Here is a 22,289-nt window from a genome sequence, read left to right on the forward strand (position 1 = left end):
TCTGACACTTGGGTGCGCTGAGGCAGACAAAGACTCTTGGCAGACTGCTCCGTCAACATGGTGTCAGCAGCGAGTGGAGAGGCCTCGTAAAGGGCAAGACTTGAAGAACGGAGAAAATAATGCGGTTTTGTCGAGAAGGAGATCGGGGTGGTGGGCAGACATCCAGTTTGAGATGTCAGCAAGGCTAAAGCACCAGCACGCCTCGACCTGGCAGGATGGAAAAGAGAGTGACAGCTGGATCAAAAGCTAATAAACTATCTTACACGTGTTTAATATTACTTCTGTAAACATTCATTTGGCTTATGCTGTTGAAGTCATATTTTTTCTCCCAACCTGCAAAGCTCTGGACTAATGATGCAACAAATATCATGGAGTGAAGGAATATAACATTAGGACATGCAACGGGGATAATTCGAACCTTGACAGTAGACTAGACGGGTGAGTTGGTGCTTTGTGGGTTTAGAGTGATGGCATAGTTGACAGAGAAAATCCTGCATACTCTGTTTGCTGGGTGTGCCGGCAACCTTGGATCAGCTTGTGTGAAAAATCGCTTCACTGGACAAAATTCCTCAAAACATCCAGCATGCACAGTGTAAATATTTATAGAGCATCATCTGGAAAAAAAAATTCAGGTCATATTTTATTTCCAGTTGTGTTGAAAGTTTTAGAACTCTTGCAATCTGAAGCAAAGACTAACACTTTATGCTGTGGCAACTGCAGCCTGACAACAACCTTATTGATCTCATTCTGAAGCAACTTTCTGGTCCTTTAATATCAGCAGGAATTAAAGGCGGTTAGGTCAACTCTGACTAGTTACTCTTTAGTTTTGACTGTGAGGCAGTGCGCAGTCTGGCTGCACAGGTTTTCCTGTTCCTCCTGCATGGCACATCCATACTGTGCCAGACAGGATGCTGAACCCCCACCTGCAGGACAGGTGTCAACTCCTCTGACTGAAGACAAGTGCCTGTTGGACACATTTATCACAAAACTGTCAAAAAAGAGGGTGGAACGAGGGGGAAAACCCTCAATTTTTGGGGGAAGGCTTCTGTCCCAATACAGTATAATGAGCACATGTCCCAATTTTACTTTACTTGTTGACAGCAGCAAATAAAGGGGATGCTAACATGCTAATCAATTTAGGTTTAGTTAGAATCCCACTGATAATAAAAACGGCCAAGTTTGTAGCCTAACAAGATATTTAAATGCTCGCAAAAAACAAAAACCCAACACTTTACAAAGCTGCCAGCTAATTAATATCAACATTGGAAAGCTAAAACGTAAAGGCAATTTATTTGTAGTTGTTTAAGGTTTAAATTATACAATTTGATATGTATTCATAGTAGATTATTTAGGATCTGACTCCAAGTCGTTGTTTTATTTGCTGTAAAGTTTAGCTTCTATGCGAACTGTGATATTAGGGAAACGGTCAAGTCTCGAGGACCCGCGCGTTTACCGCACTCGGGCTTTGATATCGCGAGAACAGGCGGGGAACGTTAGTTTTTTTTATATGAAAGTTGAGCAGGGCAGTGATGAGGAAAGTGATCTACACCGAGGGAGAGAGAGAGGGAGAGGGAGAGAGAGAGGGAGGGGGAGAGAGAGGGGTAGAGGGAGAGAGAGGGGTAGAGGGAGAGAGAGAGAGAGAGAGGGGTAGAGGGGCGAGAGAGGGAGAGATGTAGAGAGAGAGGGGAGAGAGAGAGGGAGAGAGAGAGAGAGAGAGAGAGAGAGGAGAGAGAGAGAGAGGGAGAGAGACACCGGAATCCATCAGCTCCGCTAATTTATCTGCGCCGAGTCGAGCCTGAGCTGGAGGCGCACGAGCGGGCCGCTGAAGTTACGATGCGCATCTAATTAGAACGACTAAAAGTTTTGAGTAACTTTTTATGAAACAACAACTTCTGCCCTCCTCCGCGTCTGAAGACTTTCCTCGGCAATACCTGCCAGCAGCATTTGAGTGCTCCTCTGTCGGGTCCGAGGCGAATCTCCTGTTTGGGAGACAAGGTAATGCGCAGTTTTCACGTGAGTTTTTTCCCCCCCGTTGCAACTTTCCCCTACTTTTCTGCATTCACGGTGATGGAAAAGAAAGTAAAGCGTTTCTTATTTGTTTTTCTTCTGTGCACGGCATCTCCTACGCTCTCATCTGCGCCTTTGCCCAACTCCTTCGCTTTGTTTTTATAGGTTTTTTTTTTCTCTTTTTCTCCTTTTCCCCCTGCAGCTTTGACTCCAGACTGCAGAGGTCGACGGGGCTGGGGGTCTGAGAAACATTTTTGTTTTGTTTTGTTGTTTTATTTTTATTTTTTTATTGCACCCAGCGCTGGAGTTGCACACTTGAGGGGTGGATATGCCGGGCAGTAAGTGTAGAGGACGGCTGCTGCAGTTGGCCGTGGCTCTGGTCACCTTGCTGTCGCTCCGCGCCGAGCTCAGAGACGCTGCAGAGGTGGAGGACACCGACGGCAGCGAGCTGATCACCAAACCGATCGACCCCCGGGCCAGCAGGGCCAAGAGAAGAGGAGGGACCGACGTGCTCAGAGGGTAAAGATAGTTGTGTTTTTTATCCAAGTGTGCAGCTTCCTTGATGTGTGTGTGTGTTTTTTGCTTGAAGCAGGTGTCTTTTCCCTCGTTTAACCTGTTGATGCTTTAATGTCAATGAAGGTCATTAAACACGTGCGCGAGCCGTGAGTGGCGCTGTGTGTGATGGGAAGTTTGGAGGAAAGTTTAGTAATTATAATACTGGCAAGGATATCACATTCCTGCTGACTGCAATAATAAATTACATCCAAACAAAGGAGGCCATTGGTCGTGAGAGAGAGAGGGAGAAAGAGAGGGAGAGAGAGAGGGAGAGAGACTAACAGCATAATCCCCTTTCAGGCCAAAAAACACCACACCCCAGTTGTGGATAAATCACATCTGCAGCTGTACACAGTGGGTCACTGCTAGAGAGGTTCTGTGCATGTGCGAATGAGACAGAGAAAGAGAGGGGAAAAAAAGAGGAAAATCAAGAAAAAAACCCCAAGGTCTCTGTCCACGAGCTAATTTAGGTGACGGTAGGCACCTGAATGAAAGTTCTCCACAGGAATTTGTGTTGGACAGCCTGTAAGTTAACGAATAACAAGGTTCTTTCATTTCAAAACAGTGACCCAAGCGTGTGTGTGTGTATGAGTATATATGTGTGTGTTTTGGGTCAAAAGTAACATTCCCGTGTCTGGCCTGTAGGGGGCAGAACGGTGCAGGCAAATGCTTTTTACAGGTGCATCTAATTTCTGAAAACAGCGCAGAGCAGAGCCCTTAGGTTAACACTTGTCGTTTGTAACGTTTAAAATAGTTTTTAAAGGTAAAAATAAAATTCCTCAATGTCCATGGGTACCAAGGGATGTGTTGCGTTACTGTAGATGACAAAAATACATGTTTATGGGGGGTAATTTGGAAAGTGGCTGCATGGGCGATTGTCCTGCTAATGCTGCTGGAATCTTGATGGCTGCAGTCTAAATTTGACCCTGTTCCCGCACATCTGGATCCCTGCTGAAGCTTCCTTGAGCAATGCCATCATTCCAGCTCCTGCAGGAGGAATCAGGTCAAGAGATGATGAAGTACAGTATAGCACGGGAAATCTTCCCATACAGCAACAGAACTGCTAGGTTCTGTTGCTCTCTATGGATCACAAAGCACAAAGGCAAAGCTATAATTATAAAAAGCGTATAAAAGACCTGGGCTGGGAGTGTTCTTAGACTGGGTTCCGCTCATTTTTGAGCTTCTTGTGTGTTCTCTGCAGACCAAATGTGTGCGGCTCCAGGAACAATGCCTACTGCTGCCCAGGCTGGAAGACTCTTACTGGTGGAAATCAGTGCATTGTTCGTGAGTATCGACAATTTTCCGCTCCTTTACATTCACGTGTGATAGCGTAACACAATATAACCCATTTGTCATCCACCCCGAGCCCCTGTTAGACTGAATTTCCTCAAATTTCCTGCTGTTTTGGAAAGCAAAGCTATTGGAAATATGCAGTAAACAGGCCAGACCCCAGCAGTAAGATATCAGAAAAAATGAATTCATCCATTTATTATTATAAGTGCCGAACTTTTATTGTGTCTGAAGCCAAACTAGAACCATTCTGTGCTTTTCAGATTATTAATTCAGATTGAGTTGTTAAATGACTATGCTGGTTCAAAACTAGCATACAGGTTCTTTGAATATGGTTTTCTCTAATATTAATTTTGACATTAGCAAGAGCCAAAGCAACAGGGCTGTGATAAAAGCTCATTATATACAGTATGGCATCAACTGGAACATATATACAAATATATAAGTTAACAAAATGGATTCAGGATGACAAGAAAGGAAATATTCCTGCACCACATGAATTCAAGTTCAGCAGGAGTTTAAGTGCCTCATTTATCCATTTTAAAACGTGCCGTATTCAAACAGGTCGTAAAATTAAATGAAGGCCGAAATCCTTCCTGGTTTGTCTTTCCACGATAACTCAGACTTAGACGGTCAGAGCAGAAATCCTCAGCTCAGAGCGTCATTTGTGAAAATATTATCTCACTCTTCTGCCATTTCCTCTCCCGGGTCCCTCTGCAGGTGACAGCAGATGAGTTCATTTCTGAGTGATTTTAATTTTCCAGTGGAGCGTTTCGGCATATCTGTCCTGCACTGAAGGCAGACCTTCAGAGAGGTCAGACACTAGCTTCTTTGTGTCTTCCTCTATTTCTTTGGAACCTTTATTTGGTTTTAAAGTTTAAACTATTTCCATCGCTCCATTTTAAGTTGTTTGATTGGTCAAGAATTACAATTTTGGAATGGAGGTGTTGAGCTGACATGATCTAAAGTTAGTGGGAAGTGTTTCTTTTTCATTTCTCTTGCTTTTTTTCTGGATTTTCTCCTCTTTTGCATCCCCCATCTCTCTTTCTCTCCCTCCCTCCCTTTCTCCCTCCCCCTCTTTCTCTCCCTCCCTCCCTCCCTCTCTCTCTCTCCCCCCCTCCCTCTCTCTCTCTCTCCCCCCCTCCCTCTCTCTCTCCCTTCCCCTTCAATAGACAGGAAGGTCTGAGAGGCTGCAGCGTTGTGTGATTGCAGTCTGGCTGCTCGGCTGGCCGGATGCCTGTCGCGGCTCTAATGACATTGTTTAGCAGTGGGGTTCAGGGAGTTGGGGTCAGGGGCTGGACTGTACCTGATGGGAGCGGGGGGGGCAGCAGACCATGCCAACAACAGTCTGTGGGAAAGAGAATAACCGCGCAGAAACAGCCAACACCAAAAACACACTGGTGCACATTAATGGCAACAACAGTGAAGAAAATAGCAGGGAGATATTTCAGAGTGGGCTCCTGCAACTAAACCATGATGAGAGTTAAAAGGAGGATGTGGCCATATTTTGACTGTGGTCTGTTTGAGTTTTGAAATATTGTAGATCAGAATTCAGCGTGAGGTTTGAAATTCAAAACCTGGAGCAGACAGGCTGACAAGCAGCAGACACGTAACATGAATTTTCTCTCATGCGCTGGCCAAATCCTGGCGCCATAAAGTAAGCACTGGCCCGTCTTCCACCTGACAGCGCGTGTTTTTATGTTGCTTCACTCGGCGCCCTTTTCTCCTTTGCAGCGATCTGCCGGAGTTCGTGTGGAGACGGTTTCTGCTCCAGGCCCAACATGTGCACCTGCCCCACCGGCCAGATCGCCCCGTCCTGCGGATCCAAGTCAGGTCTGTCAAAAGCAACAGCAGACGTTTGAATATGCGCAGATTTGGATGCAATAATATCAAACGTTGACCAATGAAAACAATAATTTGAAGTATGACAGATGCCAGAAAGCATCCAGTCTCGTTTTCCCTTCACGTGTTTTGTGGTTGTCAGGCTGGGTTCTGCCATTTGATTATTTTCTCCTCCACCCCTCCAGTGCTCATCGCTAATTAGCGTTGCCGAGAAAGCACGAGATGCCACACCAAAGAAACACTTCAAAACATCCCCGAAATGGGCCCCCAGCCACCTATGTTGCAATTCTGTTTTCACAAATAGTGATCTGTCTCACGGGTTGCTGTGTGTCAGTTGTTCGCGTTGGATGCGTGTGTGTTCTGGAGGTTGTCCACAGTCAACAGCTCATCCCCCACTTCCCGGCCCATTGGCATTCCAATCCAGTGTGATCTTTAGACCCCATAACTTTTTAAGAAAATTACATCTGACCATGACTTTCAAGAATTGTCTGTGGATTTTGCTGTGAAGATAATCCAGGCTGCATGTGCTCTCCCCACAGTCCAGAACTGTAACATTCGCTGCATGAACGGTGGATCGTGCGCAGAAGACCACTGCCAGTGTCAGAAGGGCTACGTGGGAAAACACTGCGGTCAATGTAAGAACGTCTGGCTTTGACATCATCAGAAACACGTGTTTAATCCCAAACTATGATTGCAGACATGTTGGATTTGTCACCAAGATTAGCGCCTCAGAGGTCCATTAGCGCAGCTGTATGTGGACAGTAGTGTCATTAAAACTCACATAAATGAATTTCTTTGCTCTTTTTCCTGAGTTTCCTCTCCCTTCTGTCTCCAGCTAACACTGTAATGATCAACCGGACAGTTAGCTTGAATGTGGCTGCCTGATTCTTTTACCACATGACCACACAGCGTTCCCAGATCGCTGTTATTAATTTACCGACTGTAGAGTTGTCCTAACCATTACAAACAATGAACGAGACTATAAACATGAAAGTCAAGTTGTATAATCCAGAAACATCATTTTAATTGTTTTAACTGACATTAGCGTCTCCATGACACTGCCTTTATTTGTTTTTGTTCTCCTCTGCTCTGTAGCTGTTTGTGAGAATGGCTGTCTCAACGGAGGACGATGCGTGGCTCCAAACAGATGTGTGTGTCCTTACGGCTTCACTGGCACCCAGTGCGAAAGAGGTAATGAGTGCCACACTGCAGGTTTCACATCACGCTCTCTCTGTCACTGCTCTTCCTGCTGAGGTGGGCTGGTTTTCCAACCCACACATGCTGCTTTTTGGTGAAAAATGTGACCAGATGCTGAATTGGTGCTGGTTTTAAGACTAAGGACAAGTGATTCCTGCTTAGTCATGCCATTGGCTCCAGGAATGCGGTTTGTTGTGGAACATTTACATGTCAAAGCTGAGCTCAGAAATGACGATTTTTTTCCACATCTGTTCTCAAACGATGCTCAGGGGAAGGTAAGGTCTCTCTAATTGTGTGCTGTCTATTAACCAAAGACCTCCAAAACCTCCTGTGGTTGTTCTCTGGCACATGTGGCTCAAAAGTATACAAGCACACGCAATCCAAGAGGAGCCCACTGTTTGTTTGTGGCTAAAACATGTGCATGCCAAAGCAGGCGTGTGTGATTTGGGTTCCTGCGGGAGGTCTGTAGCAAAGATGACCTTAAGAGGTCAGCAAAGTGACCTTTTTAAACTAATATTTGGATCTGGTGCAGAGCTCCTAATTAGTGATGATGCCCCCCAGTTGGGTCTGTGGGGAGGTTTGGTTTAAACTAAACGGACATTTTACTTTTTAACCAGCTTTATCTGTCGAAGCATTTGCCAAATGTCAGTTCTCACAATTTCCTGCGGAAGCTTGACCAGATTAAGCTCTTTCCCTCCCCCGTCTTTTAGAGTTTTTGTTTCACTGAGGGATTTCTGCATTTACTCTGGGTTCTGATGATGAACTGATGTACAGTTTAAACTGTGATTAACTCGCTGAGAAAGCTCAAGTAGACGCTGTTTCTGTGTATCTGGAGCCAACTGTTGGGAAAGTCTGTGTTTGTTAGCACCCTAATCTAATCCTGACAGCTAGACCTGTTTATTTACAGGTTATTTACAGATAAAAGTTCTCCATGTCCCTCCACTGACCTTCATTATTCAGGTTGACGGTTTGGCTTTGGGTGGAGTTTGTTCCGTGGTGGTGACTGAGCTGGCAGGTAAGATTGGCAGGAAGCTCGGCAGCAGCTCTGGGCTCTGCTCTTCCCATCTTTTCGGACCAGCTGTTCAGAATTTTCAAGATTAATGAATAAATGATGATATCAGCGTGGCTGCTCTGGCCGAGCAACTGTTGAGTCTGGGAAAAGGCGACTATAAAACTAAAGAGGGGCTCTTGAACAGGGAAAGAACTCGATGACCTTTGACTGATGGACCGGGAAATGGTTCGACAGCACTCGTGGGCTATGGTTTATTGATATTTATGCAGATTGAGAATATTGAAAACAATTGGGTTCTTTAGCGAAGCCAAGGAAGCTAAGTGAGGTTAAGAAAATGGGAAAATGACATTTCTAAATGTTACATTGACTAGAATTTCCTTGGCTTGGGTCCATCGTCTCAAAGGGAGGCTATGTGCTCTGACAGTCTCAAGCACTTGTATAATGTGTGTGTGTAAACACAACCATGTGCACGTGCATAGCCCGACAGTGCTTTTAATGTATTGCACGGATCCGTGCCCTATTATGGCTCAATCTTATCGCGTAAGAGAAAACACGGGTTTTTCCGCTAAAACGTGATCAGACCGGTGGGGCGGGGGGAGAGGCTGCCCTCGGGACGGGAAGAGATCCTGGTGCCACTGAGACTGAACGTGGACGTGTCTTTCCAGCAAAACCAGCCAAAAGTGACTACTGGTCTGCTGACGGTGGTCTCAGCGTCTGTCGCAGCTGACGACGGGAAAAATGCAGCCCAGCGAATCAACGTGGTCTTTGTTGGGTACAAATGTGATTTGGCCTGGAATGCGGGGTTGATGGGACCCAGCTTCTCCACAGCTGACTGCACGCAGGGCTCGTGCTGAGGAATCATTTAGCCGCACGGCAATTAAGTCAAGGTTTAGGTGTGACGCCATTGAGGTCATTTGGGAACAGTGGTGAATAACTGGCCTCAAATGCAAGTTACACACTTGCCCCACCTAGACCCCAGGAACACATCCGTGGCCTTAAAGCAGTTTTGTAGCACCGTGACCACGCGTGTAGACGTACAAGCTTTTGTCCAGAACAGCCTCTTCTGACCCACTTCCCCTCAGGCTTCCACGGAAGCTCGTCCACATTTTCGGTCATCGAGGAAGTCCAGTTGCCATTGTGTTCCAAAAGTAGCCTCCGCGCAGACATGAAATCAGTTAGCTAAAGAAGGTCAAACTGAACCGTGTTGACACAAACATCCACAGAAGCGCACGTGTTTCCACGAGCGATCAAAGAAAAGCCGGAGTGACCTTTTCGTTCTGTTTTGAGATCATCTCTGGCTAGACTGCAGATGAGGCATCGTGTGTGCGTGCGCGCATCGTGTGTGCGTGCAGCAGGCGGGCGCGTGCGTTCCAGTGCATGTTGTGTAGGAACACGTGCGATTGCTCCCAGATGTACAAGACATGGGTGGATCCCCCAGCTGTATGTGGTTCACAGGGAGACAAAAAGATGACAGATGAAATGACACCACTCTCACCCTACAGCTGTTTTTCCTCTCCCAGTTGACCTCAGCTGTATTGTTAAGCCCTCCATCGCCACATCTGCTTCATCTCAGGCGAGATATTTGTGTGTTTTCTGCTCTTTCTCCTCCACCGCTAATACAGTAGGCATGTATTTTGTCTGATAATTATATATGGCAGCCCAGCAGTAATAACACGTAAACCCGAGGACATTACAGCCGGTTTTCAGCTAATACGGGCGGCATGTGAAAACATTCCCAAGCTCATGTACTTGTGTTTACAATGAATGGCGCATTCCTTAGCTTTTTTTAGTGGATGTAATGGCTTAAAGCAGACAGATACCTGGAAACTGGCTGGTGCTTGGTTCATTGCTGAGGTTGACTGACGATTCTGAACATCCTCAAGCCTGCTTGAAATATTCCACCAAGAGCTTCCAGTGTTTTTTTCCCCTCCTGGTCACCGAGATGGAAATCTGGCCTCGGCGCCAGAGCAGTGGGCAGCTGCCGTGTGGCACCTGGTGACCAGATCTGGATATTAAGTTGCGTCAAGGGCCGCTGACTGGAAGTTACCATGATATTTTGGGGGGAAATCAAAGCACCCGGGGACAGCCCACGCACATATGGGGAGAAAACTCCCTTCAGTAGTGTAGGAGATGGAAGGAACCCCTGAACCGCCAATAATGGAACGCTATGAATGGATGTTGCTGTCCACCAGTATTCCACGTGTTTCTATGGCCCCGCCCCCTGCAGGTTGTCTGGACTGATTTCTTAGGTTCTGCTGCACAGAGGACAGGCTGTGGGAAATGATTCACAGCAGTGGATCGCAAGGCGTTAATACTTATCTATGAGTCAAGACATTTGTGAAGAAGAAAACGTAGTAAAAGTAAGAGGTCAAAAATCTCACTTTTACAACTGAAGAGACAAAAAACAGTAGCTTGCCATTTTATTCACTGGGTTTGTTTATGCACTTAAATTCAGGGACCCCTAGGACACCGAAGGACGTGACTGTATTAAACAACATGGCTGATATTCGTGAAAATGATAACAGCGGAGTTTAGAAGGTCGACTCCCATTATGGAGTCCATTCCTAGTGCGCTGAAGGTTTAATGTTACCACAGTATTTTTTTTTGCAAGATGAATATTTGCCTCAAATTGCTTTTCAGCATATTTGCCATGTGACAAATCATGTCTGAAAGCCCACCCCTGAAAGTGGGAGCCTGCACAAAACTGCCTTCGGGAGATAAATGTGAATTTGCCCTTTGGGTGTCAAATCATCCGTACCTCACCCTGCACACTTGTGCTCGAATCTTAGCAAAAACATATTTTTTAAATGTAATTTATGAGCAGTATAGTTAGTTATGGGGCCTTCAGGGGAGGGGCAAGTGAAGAAACGTTCAGTCTAGTCTGAGAGGAGGGAGTAAGAATGAGAAGGAGCGATGACCCAGTTCTGTTTCACAGAGAACTGGTGCCAGAGGCAGAAAGTCCGTGGAGGCCGCCGATGCACGTGATGGTCTGGGCTGGGCCCCGGTCCACACGGGAAATGCACAATGTCTCGTTTGTTTTAAACGACTGCACTGCTGGAACCGGGCCCTTTCTTTTCCTTTTGCAGTCTGTTGTCTCTCGTGAAATGTGGAAATGATTTCTGCTGCTGGACGGCAGTCAGATTCTTTCGGGAGGGACGGTTTTTTACCATCGGTCTTTCCCCCCCGTCCCTATCTCTCTTTGCCATCTTCCATTCCTTCATCTGATAAGGTCCTGTGAGTTTGTTCTGTCCGTGGGGAGGTGGAAACTTAGGAGGTGTGAAACTAAGGAATGTTGTTATGAGAGTGGTCGGAGTGATGGATACATGAAAGTGGTGTAATCAAGGGAATTTGGATTAAACCAGTTTGGAATGAGAGAGGGGAGGAATCTCAGTGGAAATACCTTCGTCACAATCTCGGGCTCATATGTGTCATAAACGGTTTACGTTTTAATTGCTGCTGCTGCAGCTCATGTGGAAATCACCTCATGAGCTCCAGGGACACGCCCGGTAATCACCCTCCCTCGGCCTCAGATGATGATGACTGCTGCCAAAGTTGAGGGTCTCTGAAAATTCTTAGCTTTAGCTTTTCCTTTGAAAGAAAATTAGCAAAAAAAAAATAATTCAGGAATGTTTTTGCTTTGGCTCTCGGGGATATTGAATGTAGACGATGAGAAGATATTTGATTGTTGTGACTTTAGCATAAGATGAAATATGAAGAGCCTGAAAACGTGCAGCTGCATTGGTTACCGTATATATAATCTATATTCAGGATGACGTAAACATGCAGCCCTCTTCTGGAACAATTTCTGGACAAATGAATGCTTTTCTGACCAACAATGCATAAATTGTTAATAATGATTAATTTAGGTTTTGGATTCTTGTGCTTTCGAGCCTTGCAAACACTCTTCCTCTCTCCTCGCATGCATGTATGATCCACCCCAGAGCCAGATGGATTAAAATGCCAGAACCAGACATACATTCTCTCCTCGCGCTGCAGCACATCCTGTACTGTGATTGGCTCATAGAGTCTGTGTAAGGTTGCTTGGAGTGTTTGCGTATGCTTGACATCAACAGAATCGGCTTCAGGGTTGAGTTTTTCCAGCTTTGCCTTTCTTAAAGGTTTGTTAGGATTGATCTTTCACAGATTTACTTTCTTGTTCTGTTTAGCTGTCGACTCGCCCGCGCACCTTAAGTAGAGTTATCCACAAAAACGAGAACTCTTTGCGTTCCAGACTACCGTACCGGACCCTGCTTTGCCTCCGTGGAAAACCAGATGTGTCAAGGCCAGCTCACTGGCATCGTGTGCACAAAGACCCTGTGCTGTGCCACGGTGGGACGGGCATGGGGTCACCCCTGTGAGATGTGCCCAGCTCAACCTAATCCCTGCAGAAGAGGGTTCATACCAAACCACCGCACTGGGGCCTGCCAAGGTAAAGTCTGTTCCCTTCTTCTGACTTTCTTCTGTTTTTGGCTTCTCTTCCTGTCACTGTTCCTCCCCTTTCCCTTTTTGGTGAAAAGTCCTCCTTCTGTCTTCTCTGTTTTAACCCCTTATTTCGCCGTGTTTGCCTCCAACATCCCCTCATCTCTACCCATCATGCTCTTCCCGGAGAATTACTTCTAATTGGGTTAAACTGTGGTGGGTGGCAGTGCCTCCCGCTTGTGTATGGAATGCCCGCAGACACCTGCTGTGGCGGTACTGTCAGAGTCAGTAACACGGGTCAATGGCGGTGCCACGTGGGAGCGTGCATTTCTGGTAAAGGCGGCTCTCAGCCTGCCTGCTCCAGACCCAACAACATCAGAACCTCTGCAGGGGACGCAGGTGCTGAGCCAGGAGCCTGAAGAACATGCAGAACTCCGCAGACAGCCTCTGCTTACTGACTCTTGGAGGAATTAACACTTTATACAGCTTTTGAAATTCTTTAAAAAAAATTGAACTTATGCCAAAAAAATCACAGTTTGACATCAGGCTGTCTGGATTTTTAACCATTCACACACACACACACACACACGCATGCCAGTTTTGTGTTATTTTTAAAGTACGCTGCACTGATTCGGTTTTGTACATTAGACAAACCTGTTTGCCTCCTTCCTGTGTTTGTCTTCTCTGCACAGATGTGGATGAGTGCCAAGCCATACCCGGCATTTGTCAAGGTGGAAACTGTATCAACACCGTGGGATCCTTTGAATGTAAATGCCCCGCTGGGCACAAGTTCAACGAGCTCTCACAGAAATGTGACGGTAAGAATCCAGCCTGAAGGCATCATGTTTTATACTTTAGGGCTGAATGTTTAAAAAACCTCAGTAGAGTTGATTACAATGGCAACTCTTGCTTACCATCTTGAAAATAATTCTTCTAGTAAAAAGACACAATTAGTGATAAATTATAGGGTCCTTAAAGAACCAATGTGACAATTTCCAGGCCTAGTAAATCAGACTGTGGGATTTTTTTGGAGGATAAAATATGTGCTATTTTATGATCAGGAATAATTGCCGGAAAACGTCTGGACTATGTAAAGGACATTTTAAAAAAGCTCTGCAGCCACAGACGGCCCAGGATCCAGTATCTTCCAACAACAACTTAGCATTATTGTTAAAAACGACTCCAGTTACATCATTTGAATTCGTTTTAATCCTTTTCCTCGACTTGCATAAACACTGAGCACTTGAAATGTTTTGAGGCATGACTTCATTAGTCTTCTCCTGCGCAGACCTGGACGAGTGCTCCAATGTGCCGGGTCTGTGCTCCGTGGGCGAGTGCTCCAACACTATTGGCAGCTACTTCTGCAAGTGTCCTCAGGGATATTTCACCTCTTTGGATGGATCCAGGTGTATAGGTGAGTGTACAAGGGCCGTCCAGCGTGGATGTTTGTCCACGTGCCGTCTCTGGTTTCTCATTCCCTAATTAGGAGGAGAAAAGGAGAAAAGAAACTGCAAATGAAGAACCACCCTTGTTTTCTTATTTTTTCCATCCCACTTTGGTTGCTCCCCCTTTCGCCTCACCCTGAGAGTTGAGAAATCTGAAATGTGTCAAGTGTTCCAGCTGATAGTATTTAGGTCAGTATACTAGACCCTTAACTCTCTGTCGATTGCAGCAGGCAGAGACTCGTGAGAAGTGAGAAAACACACATTTTACACAGAAAGTACTTCACAGAGATCCCAATGTCGGCGTTATTAGACTCAGAACAGATGTATAAAGCTACTTCAATTCACACACTCGTACACAAGCCATAACATCTCCCAAAGGAGAGGTTGTTTTAAAGCAAGGAATGTTTTCTCCTCAAAGCTGCTGCGCCAAAATGTTTTTTTCCCCATGTTTCCTTTTCCTGACATCTCCGTCAGCCAATCACCAGTGCAGCCTGTCAGGTTCTCATGTGAACACTTTAGAATGTCTGGTGGTGAAACCAGATATCATATATATATATATATATATATATATATATGGAACGTGACTATTAGTCATGCTGGCGCAGGGTTCCTGAGACTGCGAGATTCTGGAACAGCTCTCGCGTAGAGGAAGCAGCCCGCTGTCCAAATGAAGGAAAAATCTGAAGTAACTCTAGCTTTGCGATTTTGCCCCTGTCATTTTGCTCAGCATGCCATATTCAGACCAGCATGGTTCTTCTCTCTCTTCACGCTGGGTTGTTTTCGTGTCCTTTCTCAGATGGCCGTAGCGGGTACTGCTACACTAGTGTGCTGAACGGCCGCTGCGCCAATCAAAACTCACAGCTGATGAGCAAAAAGCTGTGCTGCTGCGACAGTGGGCGCTGCTGGGCTGATGGATCGACGCCAGAGATGTGCCCCATCCCTGGAACAGGTGGGGGTCTGGTGTGGTTAAAAATGTGTTTTTATGTCTAAACTGAGAACTAACATTGTTTTTTTCTTTCATGTCCACATTTTAGAGGAGTACCAGAAACTTTGCATCCAGTTTCCAGATGGAAACGGTGGAGTCCTGATACCTGGTCGTGTCCCAGGGGGCCCCGAACTACCGGGAATTTACCCGGTGCAGTATCCTGGTCAGACTCCTGGGGTGGTCCCAGGACAGGTGCCTGGAGTCATTCCTGGTCAAATTCCCATCCCGGGCCAGGTCCCGGGCCAGGTCCCGGGCCAGATCCCAGGCCAGATCCCCGGTCAAATTCCTGGCCAGATTCCAGGACAATACCCAGGACAGTATCCAGGACAGTATCCAGGACAGTATCCAGGACAACTACCTTTCCAGCCTCCTCCAGGTGTGTTTCTGCCCTCTGCCTGTGAAAAGTCCACATCTTGAATCAGCAACACCTTGATCTGCTAACAGAAAGCTGATCAGGGTGCCGCTGCAGAGCTACTTGTTTCATCTGCCTAATCATTTACAGCGTTCACTGAAAATATCGAAAAAGAAAACATTCAGCCATTGTTTGCAGGCCAGGCATTAACATGGCACATTAACCACATGCCAAAATGTCCAATAACATTTCCTGAATTATTTTCCAAAGGGGATTGGCAGAGTTTATTCAACTTTTGGTGGGAATCGCCAAGCCTTTAAACAGAGCAAATGTTGCGTGTGGCCTATTTTTGCAGCTATTTGAGATCTTGTTTTTCCCTATACTGTTTTGAGTATGAACATACTACATCTTATTGACCAAACGTCTCATTCCAAGAGAAAAGAAAACAACAATAAACAATCCTTATATTGTGCTGTTTATTCTGCACAGGTCCCTTTATGCAGAACATCACCAACATGTGCCAGGCCTACCGCAACCTCTGTCTGAATGGCAGGTGTATCCCCATGTCTGGGGGGATCGGATATCGCTGCGAGTGCAACATGGGATACAGGCTGAATGGAAGAGGAGAGTGCTTTGGTTAGTTCTGGGTTTTTTTTGTGAGTACTTAACTGGAGGCACATGAGGCAGTTGAACGTGTCCGAGCTCTTTTTTTTGTTTTCTTTCCAGATGATGATGAATGTGAAAGAAATCCATGCGCACATGGAGAGTGTGTGAACACCCCAGGGTCCTACATCTGCCAGTGTCCTGCTGGATTCCAGAGCACTGCAACCAGGACAGAGTGTCGAGGTTTCACACCCACACACACACACACACCCACACACACTAAGGGAATGTATTTGTTTACATTCTGTCTGTTTGTCTCTGGCAGATCTGGATGAGTGTGTCGCCAACGGTCGCATCTGCAACAATGGCCGCTGTCTAAACACCGAAGGCAGCTTCCATTGTGTCTGCAATGCTGGATTTGAGATATCGTCAGATGGGAAGAACTGTCAAGGTTTGTCAAGATATCTACTTTAATGGTATTCATAAGTAAAAAGCTGGTAGCCTTCTCCAGCGAGCAGAGTGCGTGTAATGTTTGTATAGTCCCTTCATCTGTTGTAGCAGTGATTTAATGCTGCCGGCTGGAAGCTTTAGCATTAGACAACATTTTTAATGGTATTGCTGGTGGTTTTGTGTGTCTCAGCTGCTTCAATACAAATATTTAGATTTAATATTGTAATCATTCATTTTTAAACGGAACCGGCATCATTAATATTTACTTTTTACCTTGAAAGCATCGATTTGTTTCCATTAAATTTGGCTGGATTTGAGAGTCTAAATGCCTGCAGAATTAATAAGGCTAATTGACAGTAAATATTTAAAGATTTAGGAATAAATTATTATTGAAAACTTGAGTACCTTTCTAAACAATAATGCAGTAATAAGGTTTGAAATAAATAACACCCAGGGTGCATCTAAAAAGCATCGCTGTATAGCTGCCAGAATCAGATTAACCAGGTTTTCTCAAGGAAGTTGCATCTTGTCAACTCCTTCACCTTCTTGGAAGCCACTCTGGCACCACAAAGCTTAATGGGGACAAATCCATTTCTCCAGAAAGACCTAGCATCCATTAAATACATCTGCCAATGCTGCGGGGCAAATGACACGATGAGATTACCTGTTTCTTCATGTTATTCTTGTTGGATTATGGGTGTGGCCTTTTTTGATAAGATAATAACTGATCTAGTGTATCTAGGCTATCACATTTAGACGAACTGTATTGGTTCTCTGTTCAAGCTCACAGATCCAAAATAAAACTGCTTGAAAGCATGTTCGTCCAACATTTTCTGACAGCCTACCAAGCAATGGTTTGGCAGCAAAATACCAATTCCGTAAAGTGTATGTGTCCTTGAATGCACCAAGTTCTTGCCAATGTGCAGTGCTTGTTAAATGGCAGTGTAGCAGAAAGCAAATGAGGTGAGTTAAATTGTGGTTCCTTCAGCGCAGGGTCAACTTAAACTGCATTTCATCATCTGACAAATGTTCCCCTTGAACCTCCAGACCAGGATGAGTGTCTGATCAGGAACATGTGCCTTAATGGACTGTGTATCAACGAAGATGGCAGCTTCAAATGCATCTGTAAACCTGGTTTCCTGCTGGACAGCAGTGGACGCATGTGTGTAGGTGAGTTTTTCAGAAGGAACAAACATTAATTAATTCATAGCTCCAATACCTCAGTGCTTTTTTTTCTACATTTTTCTGCTTGACCTCTATTTTGGGCTGCAATGGAAAGTAGCTTATCCTCATTTTGGTTGTTAGTTTATACAAGTCTGAGCACACAAGCCAGAAAAAAGCCCTTCAATTCCTGGGAAAAATCCCTCAGCATCCCAGCTGGAAATGTACATATTCGGGGGCCTGCCTGTTGGAGATGGAGACAGAGGGCCTTCCTGAAATGAAACTGGAATAAGCATGTCACATCAGGCGTTGGGTTGAACCACTGACGCAAACTTCAAAACGTGACTCATCCATCAGGGACTAACGAGGTCGTTTGTGGAGCCATAAATGCAATTTCAGACAGGATTTATATCATTGAATGTATAATGAAACATAATTTTTGGCCAGGACCAGGACCCATCCCGTATGGCTTAGACGCAGACATTAGACCTCAGAAACGCCGATCTGTTTAAATCACTGCAGAGTAAATAAATGAGAGAGCAGGCTGTGTGTGGGGTGCTGGATACAGTCAATGAAATGTGTGGTCTCCAGGGGCCCCGGGGCTTCATCATAGTCCTTGTCTGCCCTACACACACACACACTAGTCCATTCCATATCAATGTTTATGCTCATTAAGATAATTATTGTAATACACTGATGTAATGCAGGGGAAGAAAAAGAATGTTTTCTTAGCTGACATCAACTGTGCAGCTGCAATTTTTTAATGAATTAAGTACTCGAGGATTTTAATAAGTGCGGCTTCGGCAGGAAATTGGTTTACTTTCATAGATTCTTGCCTCTCGACATTAGATGTGTGAAGAGGATTATCATGAAGAAATGATGTCACTCTGTCTCTGCCGCAGACATCGACGAATGCGAGACCCCTGGAATGTGCATGAATGGTCGCTGCATCAACACCGAGGGTTCATTCCGCTGTGAGTGCATGGCCGGGATGGCGGTGGGTCTGGACGGACGCGTCTGTGTCGGTGAGTGAGTGGTTTGTAGAGCAATGCTGAGGAACTCCCCCAATAATGACAAAATGGTTCACATACAAACCGAATCAGGAATCACAATTCCTACTATATGACGGTCGACATACTGACATACTGACACTCCGCAGTCCAGATGGTCAACGCAGGATCCTCTCCCCAACCATGCACACGAAGAGAGAGGAGTCTAGGACAGCTGCTTCAACCTCAACATTCAGCTTCTGATGCGCCATCGGCGCTGATGGATGGATTATCCTGTGGAAATCCATCTGTTTCAGCTTTTATTTTCAACATCCCCATGCCTCCACGAATAACAACTCTTTGTGTATTGAACGGCTGCTGCTCCAACTCTTAAAATGTTGTTCCTCGGATGATATCAGCTCATGAGAATGTTTCAAATCCCCGGCTAATATGCCCAAAGAACGGCCTTTTGTTTTGACAGTGCTGTTGTTGACTGTCGCTGTGGAACTTAGTCATCTTTCGCACTGTCACATGCCTTTTCTCCAACGTCTCATCTGGTCTTCTCATATCAGCCTCCTCTGCTTTTGTCCAAAACAGACACTCACATGCGCAGCTCCTGTTACGGTGGTTACAAGCGAGGGCAGTGCGTTAGGCCTTTATTTGGAGCGGTGACCAAGTCCGAGTGCTGCTGTGCCAGCACAGAGTATGCCTACGGAGAACCCTGCCAACCGTGCCCGCCGCAAAATTCCGGTATGTATATTTAAGTCACACACGTAGACCTTTAATTGAAAACACTTCTGTCACAGTTACATGCACTGACACAGCAGCTAGAAGAAGCCAATGCTGTGTCATTAAACAAAGAAAGTCATTGTTAGAGAGACAGTCACACATATCCAAACACACCAACACGCTCATTCAAAAGTCACTTTTCATTAGTCCTGTTTATTTCCATATCAACAGACTCCAGAGGTGCTCCGCATTCGGGAAAACATTTGTTTGGCTTAATGAAAAAGTGCGCAAATGCATAATTGCACGCTCTTACATGTCAGCTTTGAGAAGTCGGAGTTTGGTGAATGCTCTTATTCCCTTTTTGTCGTATTTTCCTGCAGCTGAGTTCCTCGCTCTTTGCCCCAACAATATCGGCACAACCGGCGACGGAAGAGGTAAAGAACGGCAGCTCTTCATCTGTGTTTGGTTGCTATTAAACAAAGCAGACAACGACCAAACAAAGTCCTCTCAATGAAATGATGTTATTGCTCGGGGCCCTTCTCTTCTGGCGTGATGTTTAGCAGGCTCTTCTTGGCCCTCACAGATATCAACGAGTGCGCCCTCGACCCCGAAATCTGCCAGAACGGCGTGTGTGAGAACATGCTGAGGACGTACAAATGCACCTGCAACGAAGGCTATGAGGTGGAGCTGTCGGGCAAAAGCTGCATTGGTGGGGGGGCCGCTCTTCAACCTGCTCTTTGAAAATGAAAATGAAAATCCCTTCAGCATGTTGCTGTGTTTGTGTTGCTCCTCAGATATGGACGAGTGCCTGATAAACAGGCAGCTGTGCGAGAACGGTCTGTGCAGGAACACACCGGGCAGCTTCACCTGCCAGTGCCCCAAAGGATACACCTTCAATCCAAAGACGGACGTCTGCGAGGGTGGGTGGCTGCTTCTTCTGCACACGTCCACGGCTGCCATCTCAGACCCACAAATTGTTTGGTTTGGTCTCAACAGATGTGGACGAGTGTCTCTCAAACCCCTGTATCAATGGAGACTGCAGGAACAGCCAAGGGTCCTTTGTGTGTTTGTGTTCTATGGGCAGTTCTCTGGACAACTCTGGCCTGGAGTGTATAGGTGAACCAGAATTTACCTGTTTTTACTCACATATAATTATGTTTATTGGCTAAAGTTTTATTAATTCAAGTAAATTTGAGTTACAACCACAAAAAAGGTCCTACTTTGGCATTAGAGTTTATAATTTCAACTTGAGAGAGTGAATTATTTGATTTAAAGTGTGATTCCGGACCGAGCCACGTGTTTATTCGGTCTTCCATGTGACTCAACTGAGTGTCTCACTCCAAAATGCAGAGACAACCAAGAGCACCTGCTGGCTAAAGATTATCAATAACCGCTGCGAGGTCAACATCAACGGGGCCACGTTGAAGTCACACTGCTGTGCAACACTTGGGGAAGCCTGGAACAGCCCCTGTAGCAAATGTGAAAAAGGTGAGGTGATTATTGTGCTCCACCTGCTGTTGCAGCCACTCCCACCCCGGCGGGTAAACTCAGCGTCGCATGTGCTGCCATTTCAGATCCCATCTGTAGTAAAGGCTACGCCAGAGTCCGCGGGAACCTCTGTGAAGGTAAGGTCCTCCCTGATGTCACGAAGGTCCTGTAAGTCCGAAACAACCCGTCACCGCAGTAATGTCGCACACCCTCTTTGCCGCTGATTCCAGACGTCGATGAGTGCCAAGTCTTCCCCGGAGTGTGCATCAACGGCGAATGCATCAACACGCTGGGCTCCTTCTTCTGCAAGTGCCCTCCTGGAATGACTGTTGATGTCAGCGGCCGGATGTGCATCGGTGCGCCCCGTTTGTATGACACATCCCCGTTGTCTGCACGTTGGCGCTAACGTTGGCCTCCTGTTGTTCGCAGATCTGCGTACGGAGCACTGTTACATGACTCACGAGGACGAGCGCTGTGGCGCTCCCATCTCAGGGAGGCACCGGGTGGACGCCTGCTGCTGCTCTGTGGGCGTGGCCTGGGGCCCTGAATGTGACGAATGCCCCGAGAGAGGCACCCCTGCGTACGATCAGCTCTGCCCCCGTGGCCCAGGTTTCTCTCACAGGGGCGACTTCCTCAACGGAAGACCCTTCCTCAAAGGTACAGGCTCCACCAGCCAGGGACTGTCGGGGCTCTTTTAGCTGCTGGTTCTCATCTGCCATCTTTTTCCCCAGATATAAACGAGTGCAGGATGATAAACACTCTCTGCTCAAACGGAAGGTGCAGAAACACCATCGGCAGTTTCCGCTGTCGCTGTGACAACGGCTATGCTCTGGACGCTGATGAGAGAAACTGCACCGGTGGGTTCTACTCACTTTGTTTATCGAGTTGGTTGGAATTAAATTATAAAATGTATTCAGAAAATGCACTCATGTCCAAAAAATGTCCCCACTTTGCCAGTAAAGCTTTGCCAGTATTCTAGTCCTTACACAAGTGACATTTCTCACTTTTATATCATTGTAAATTAAACATCAGGTAATATCTGAAATCAGGTTTTTTCAAGTTTCGTAATTGATGACAAGTATAACTGAATAAGCTTTTACAATCAGCGATATTGCTGTGAAACCAGGTAAGTGGTAATGTGAGCACTGAAAGTAGCTAAAACATCAGCTCGGATCATTTTTCTGCTCTGCTCAAACTCTTACAAGTGCAGACCTTTTCCCTTTTTCAATCTCTCTGCCAGCACTAATTACAGTAATGTAAATCCTTTGGTTTCATTCACTTCATTGGGTCTAATGGGAGTCTGGCTGCTTTGGACTTGTTGGAGCCGCTCCCATTGCCCTGGTTAGCTACATTATTGCCCTCTTGAAATGTGAAGACACCATTTCAGGCTTAAATGCCAAGTTTGGGGCTTTATTCTGAAATCATTTATAGACTCCACGTGTAGGTAAATGTAATTTGGGACCTTTTAAAGCAAGTGAGACCTCAACCCAGCATGTTTAAGTGTTTCAAAATGTTGATTTAATTCCAAAGGGATCAGGGCTTCTTTATTCTCTGGAATCCCCTTGAAGTCTTAAATTTACTTTTAAATCTCACTTTATGGTCTCTTTGTGTGTAGTAACCTTTTGTTAAACATTTTTGGGGTTAATTCTTTGATTGCATAACTTTGGTTTACTGCTGTCTGTTTCCAATGCCTGCAACTAAAGTAGAAATCTTTCGTTTGTCACTGTTTTGATTTGTTTTTTACAATCAGTAGGATCGTGATCAG

The 22,289-nt window shown here is 45.7% G+C and overlaps 1 protein-coding gene across 4 annotated transcripts in view; it reads left to right on the forward strand.

Annotated features, from left to right (window-relative positions):
- Window positions 1–1,731: 1,731 nt before the first annotated feature.
- Window positions 1,732–22,289, forward strand: part of fbn1 (fibrillin 1) — a 43,182-nt gene continuing 22,624 nt past the window's right edge. Inside the window, exons 1-26 of one of the 4 annotated variants that reach the window (XM_057025749.1) lie at window positions 1,732–1,995; window positions 2,307–2,526; window positions 3,764–3,846; window positions 5,587–5,685; window positions 6,234–6,329; window positions 6,790–6,885; window positions 12,135–12,332; window positions 13,015–13,140; window positions 13,611–13,736; window positions 14,564–14,716; window positions 14,802–15,128; window positions 15,594–15,740; window positions 15,831–15,950; window positions 16,033–16,158; window positions 17,205–17,327; window positions 18,221–18,343; window positions 18,905–19,057; window positions 19,417–19,470; window positions 19,620–19,745; window positions 19,831–19,956; window positions 20,033–20,152; window positions 20,387–20,524; window positions 20,611–20,661; window positions 20,755–20,880; window positions 20,954–21,181; window positions 21,256–21,381. In XM_057025749.1, the coding sequence (XP_056881729.1) occupies window positions 2,336–2,526; window positions 3,764–3,846; window positions 5,587–5,685; window positions 6,234–6,329; window positions 6,790–6,885; window positions 12,135–12,332; window positions 13,015–13,140; window positions 13,611–13,736; window positions 14,564–14,716; window positions 14,802–15,128; window positions 15,594–15,740; window positions 15,831–15,950; window positions 16,033–16,158; window positions 17,205–17,327; window positions 18,221–18,343; window positions 18,905–19,057; window positions 19,417–19,470; window positions 19,620–19,745; window positions 19,831–19,956; window positions 20,033–20,152; window positions 20,387–20,524; window positions 20,611–20,661; window positions 20,755–20,880; window positions 20,954–21,181; window positions 21,256–21,381 (3,382 nt within the window). In that variant the 5' untranslated portion in view covers window positions 1,732–1,995; window positions 2,307–2,335. Of the gene's footprint in view, window positions 2,014–2,209; window positions 2,527–3,763; window positions 3,847–5,194; window positions 5,510–5,586; window positions 5,686–6,233; window positions 6,330–6,789; window positions 6,886–12,134; window positions 12,333–13,014; window positions 13,141–13,610; window positions 13,737–14,563; window positions 14,717–14,801; window positions 15,129–15,593; window positions 15,741–15,830; window positions 15,951–16,032; window positions 16,159–17,204; window positions 17,328–18,220; window positions 18,344–18,904; window positions 19,058–19,416; window positions 19,471–19,619; window positions 19,746–19,830; window positions 19,957–20,032; window positions 20,153–20,386; window positions 20,525–20,610; window positions 20,662–20,754; window positions 20,881–20,953; window positions 21,182–21,255; window positions 21,382–22,289 lie in introns of those variants that run through there. The other 3 variants (XM_057025750.1, XM_057025748.1, XM_057025751.1) reach the window with 3 other exon arrangements.

This window comes from Takifugu flavidus, chromosome 2, assembly GCF_003711565.1.
Source record: "Takifugu flavidus isolate HTHZ2018 chromosome 2, ASM371156v2, whole genome shotgun sequence".
Lineage (NCBI taxonomy): Eukaryota > Metazoa > Chordata > Actinopteri > Tetraodontiformes > Tetraodontidae > Takifugu > Takifugu flavidus.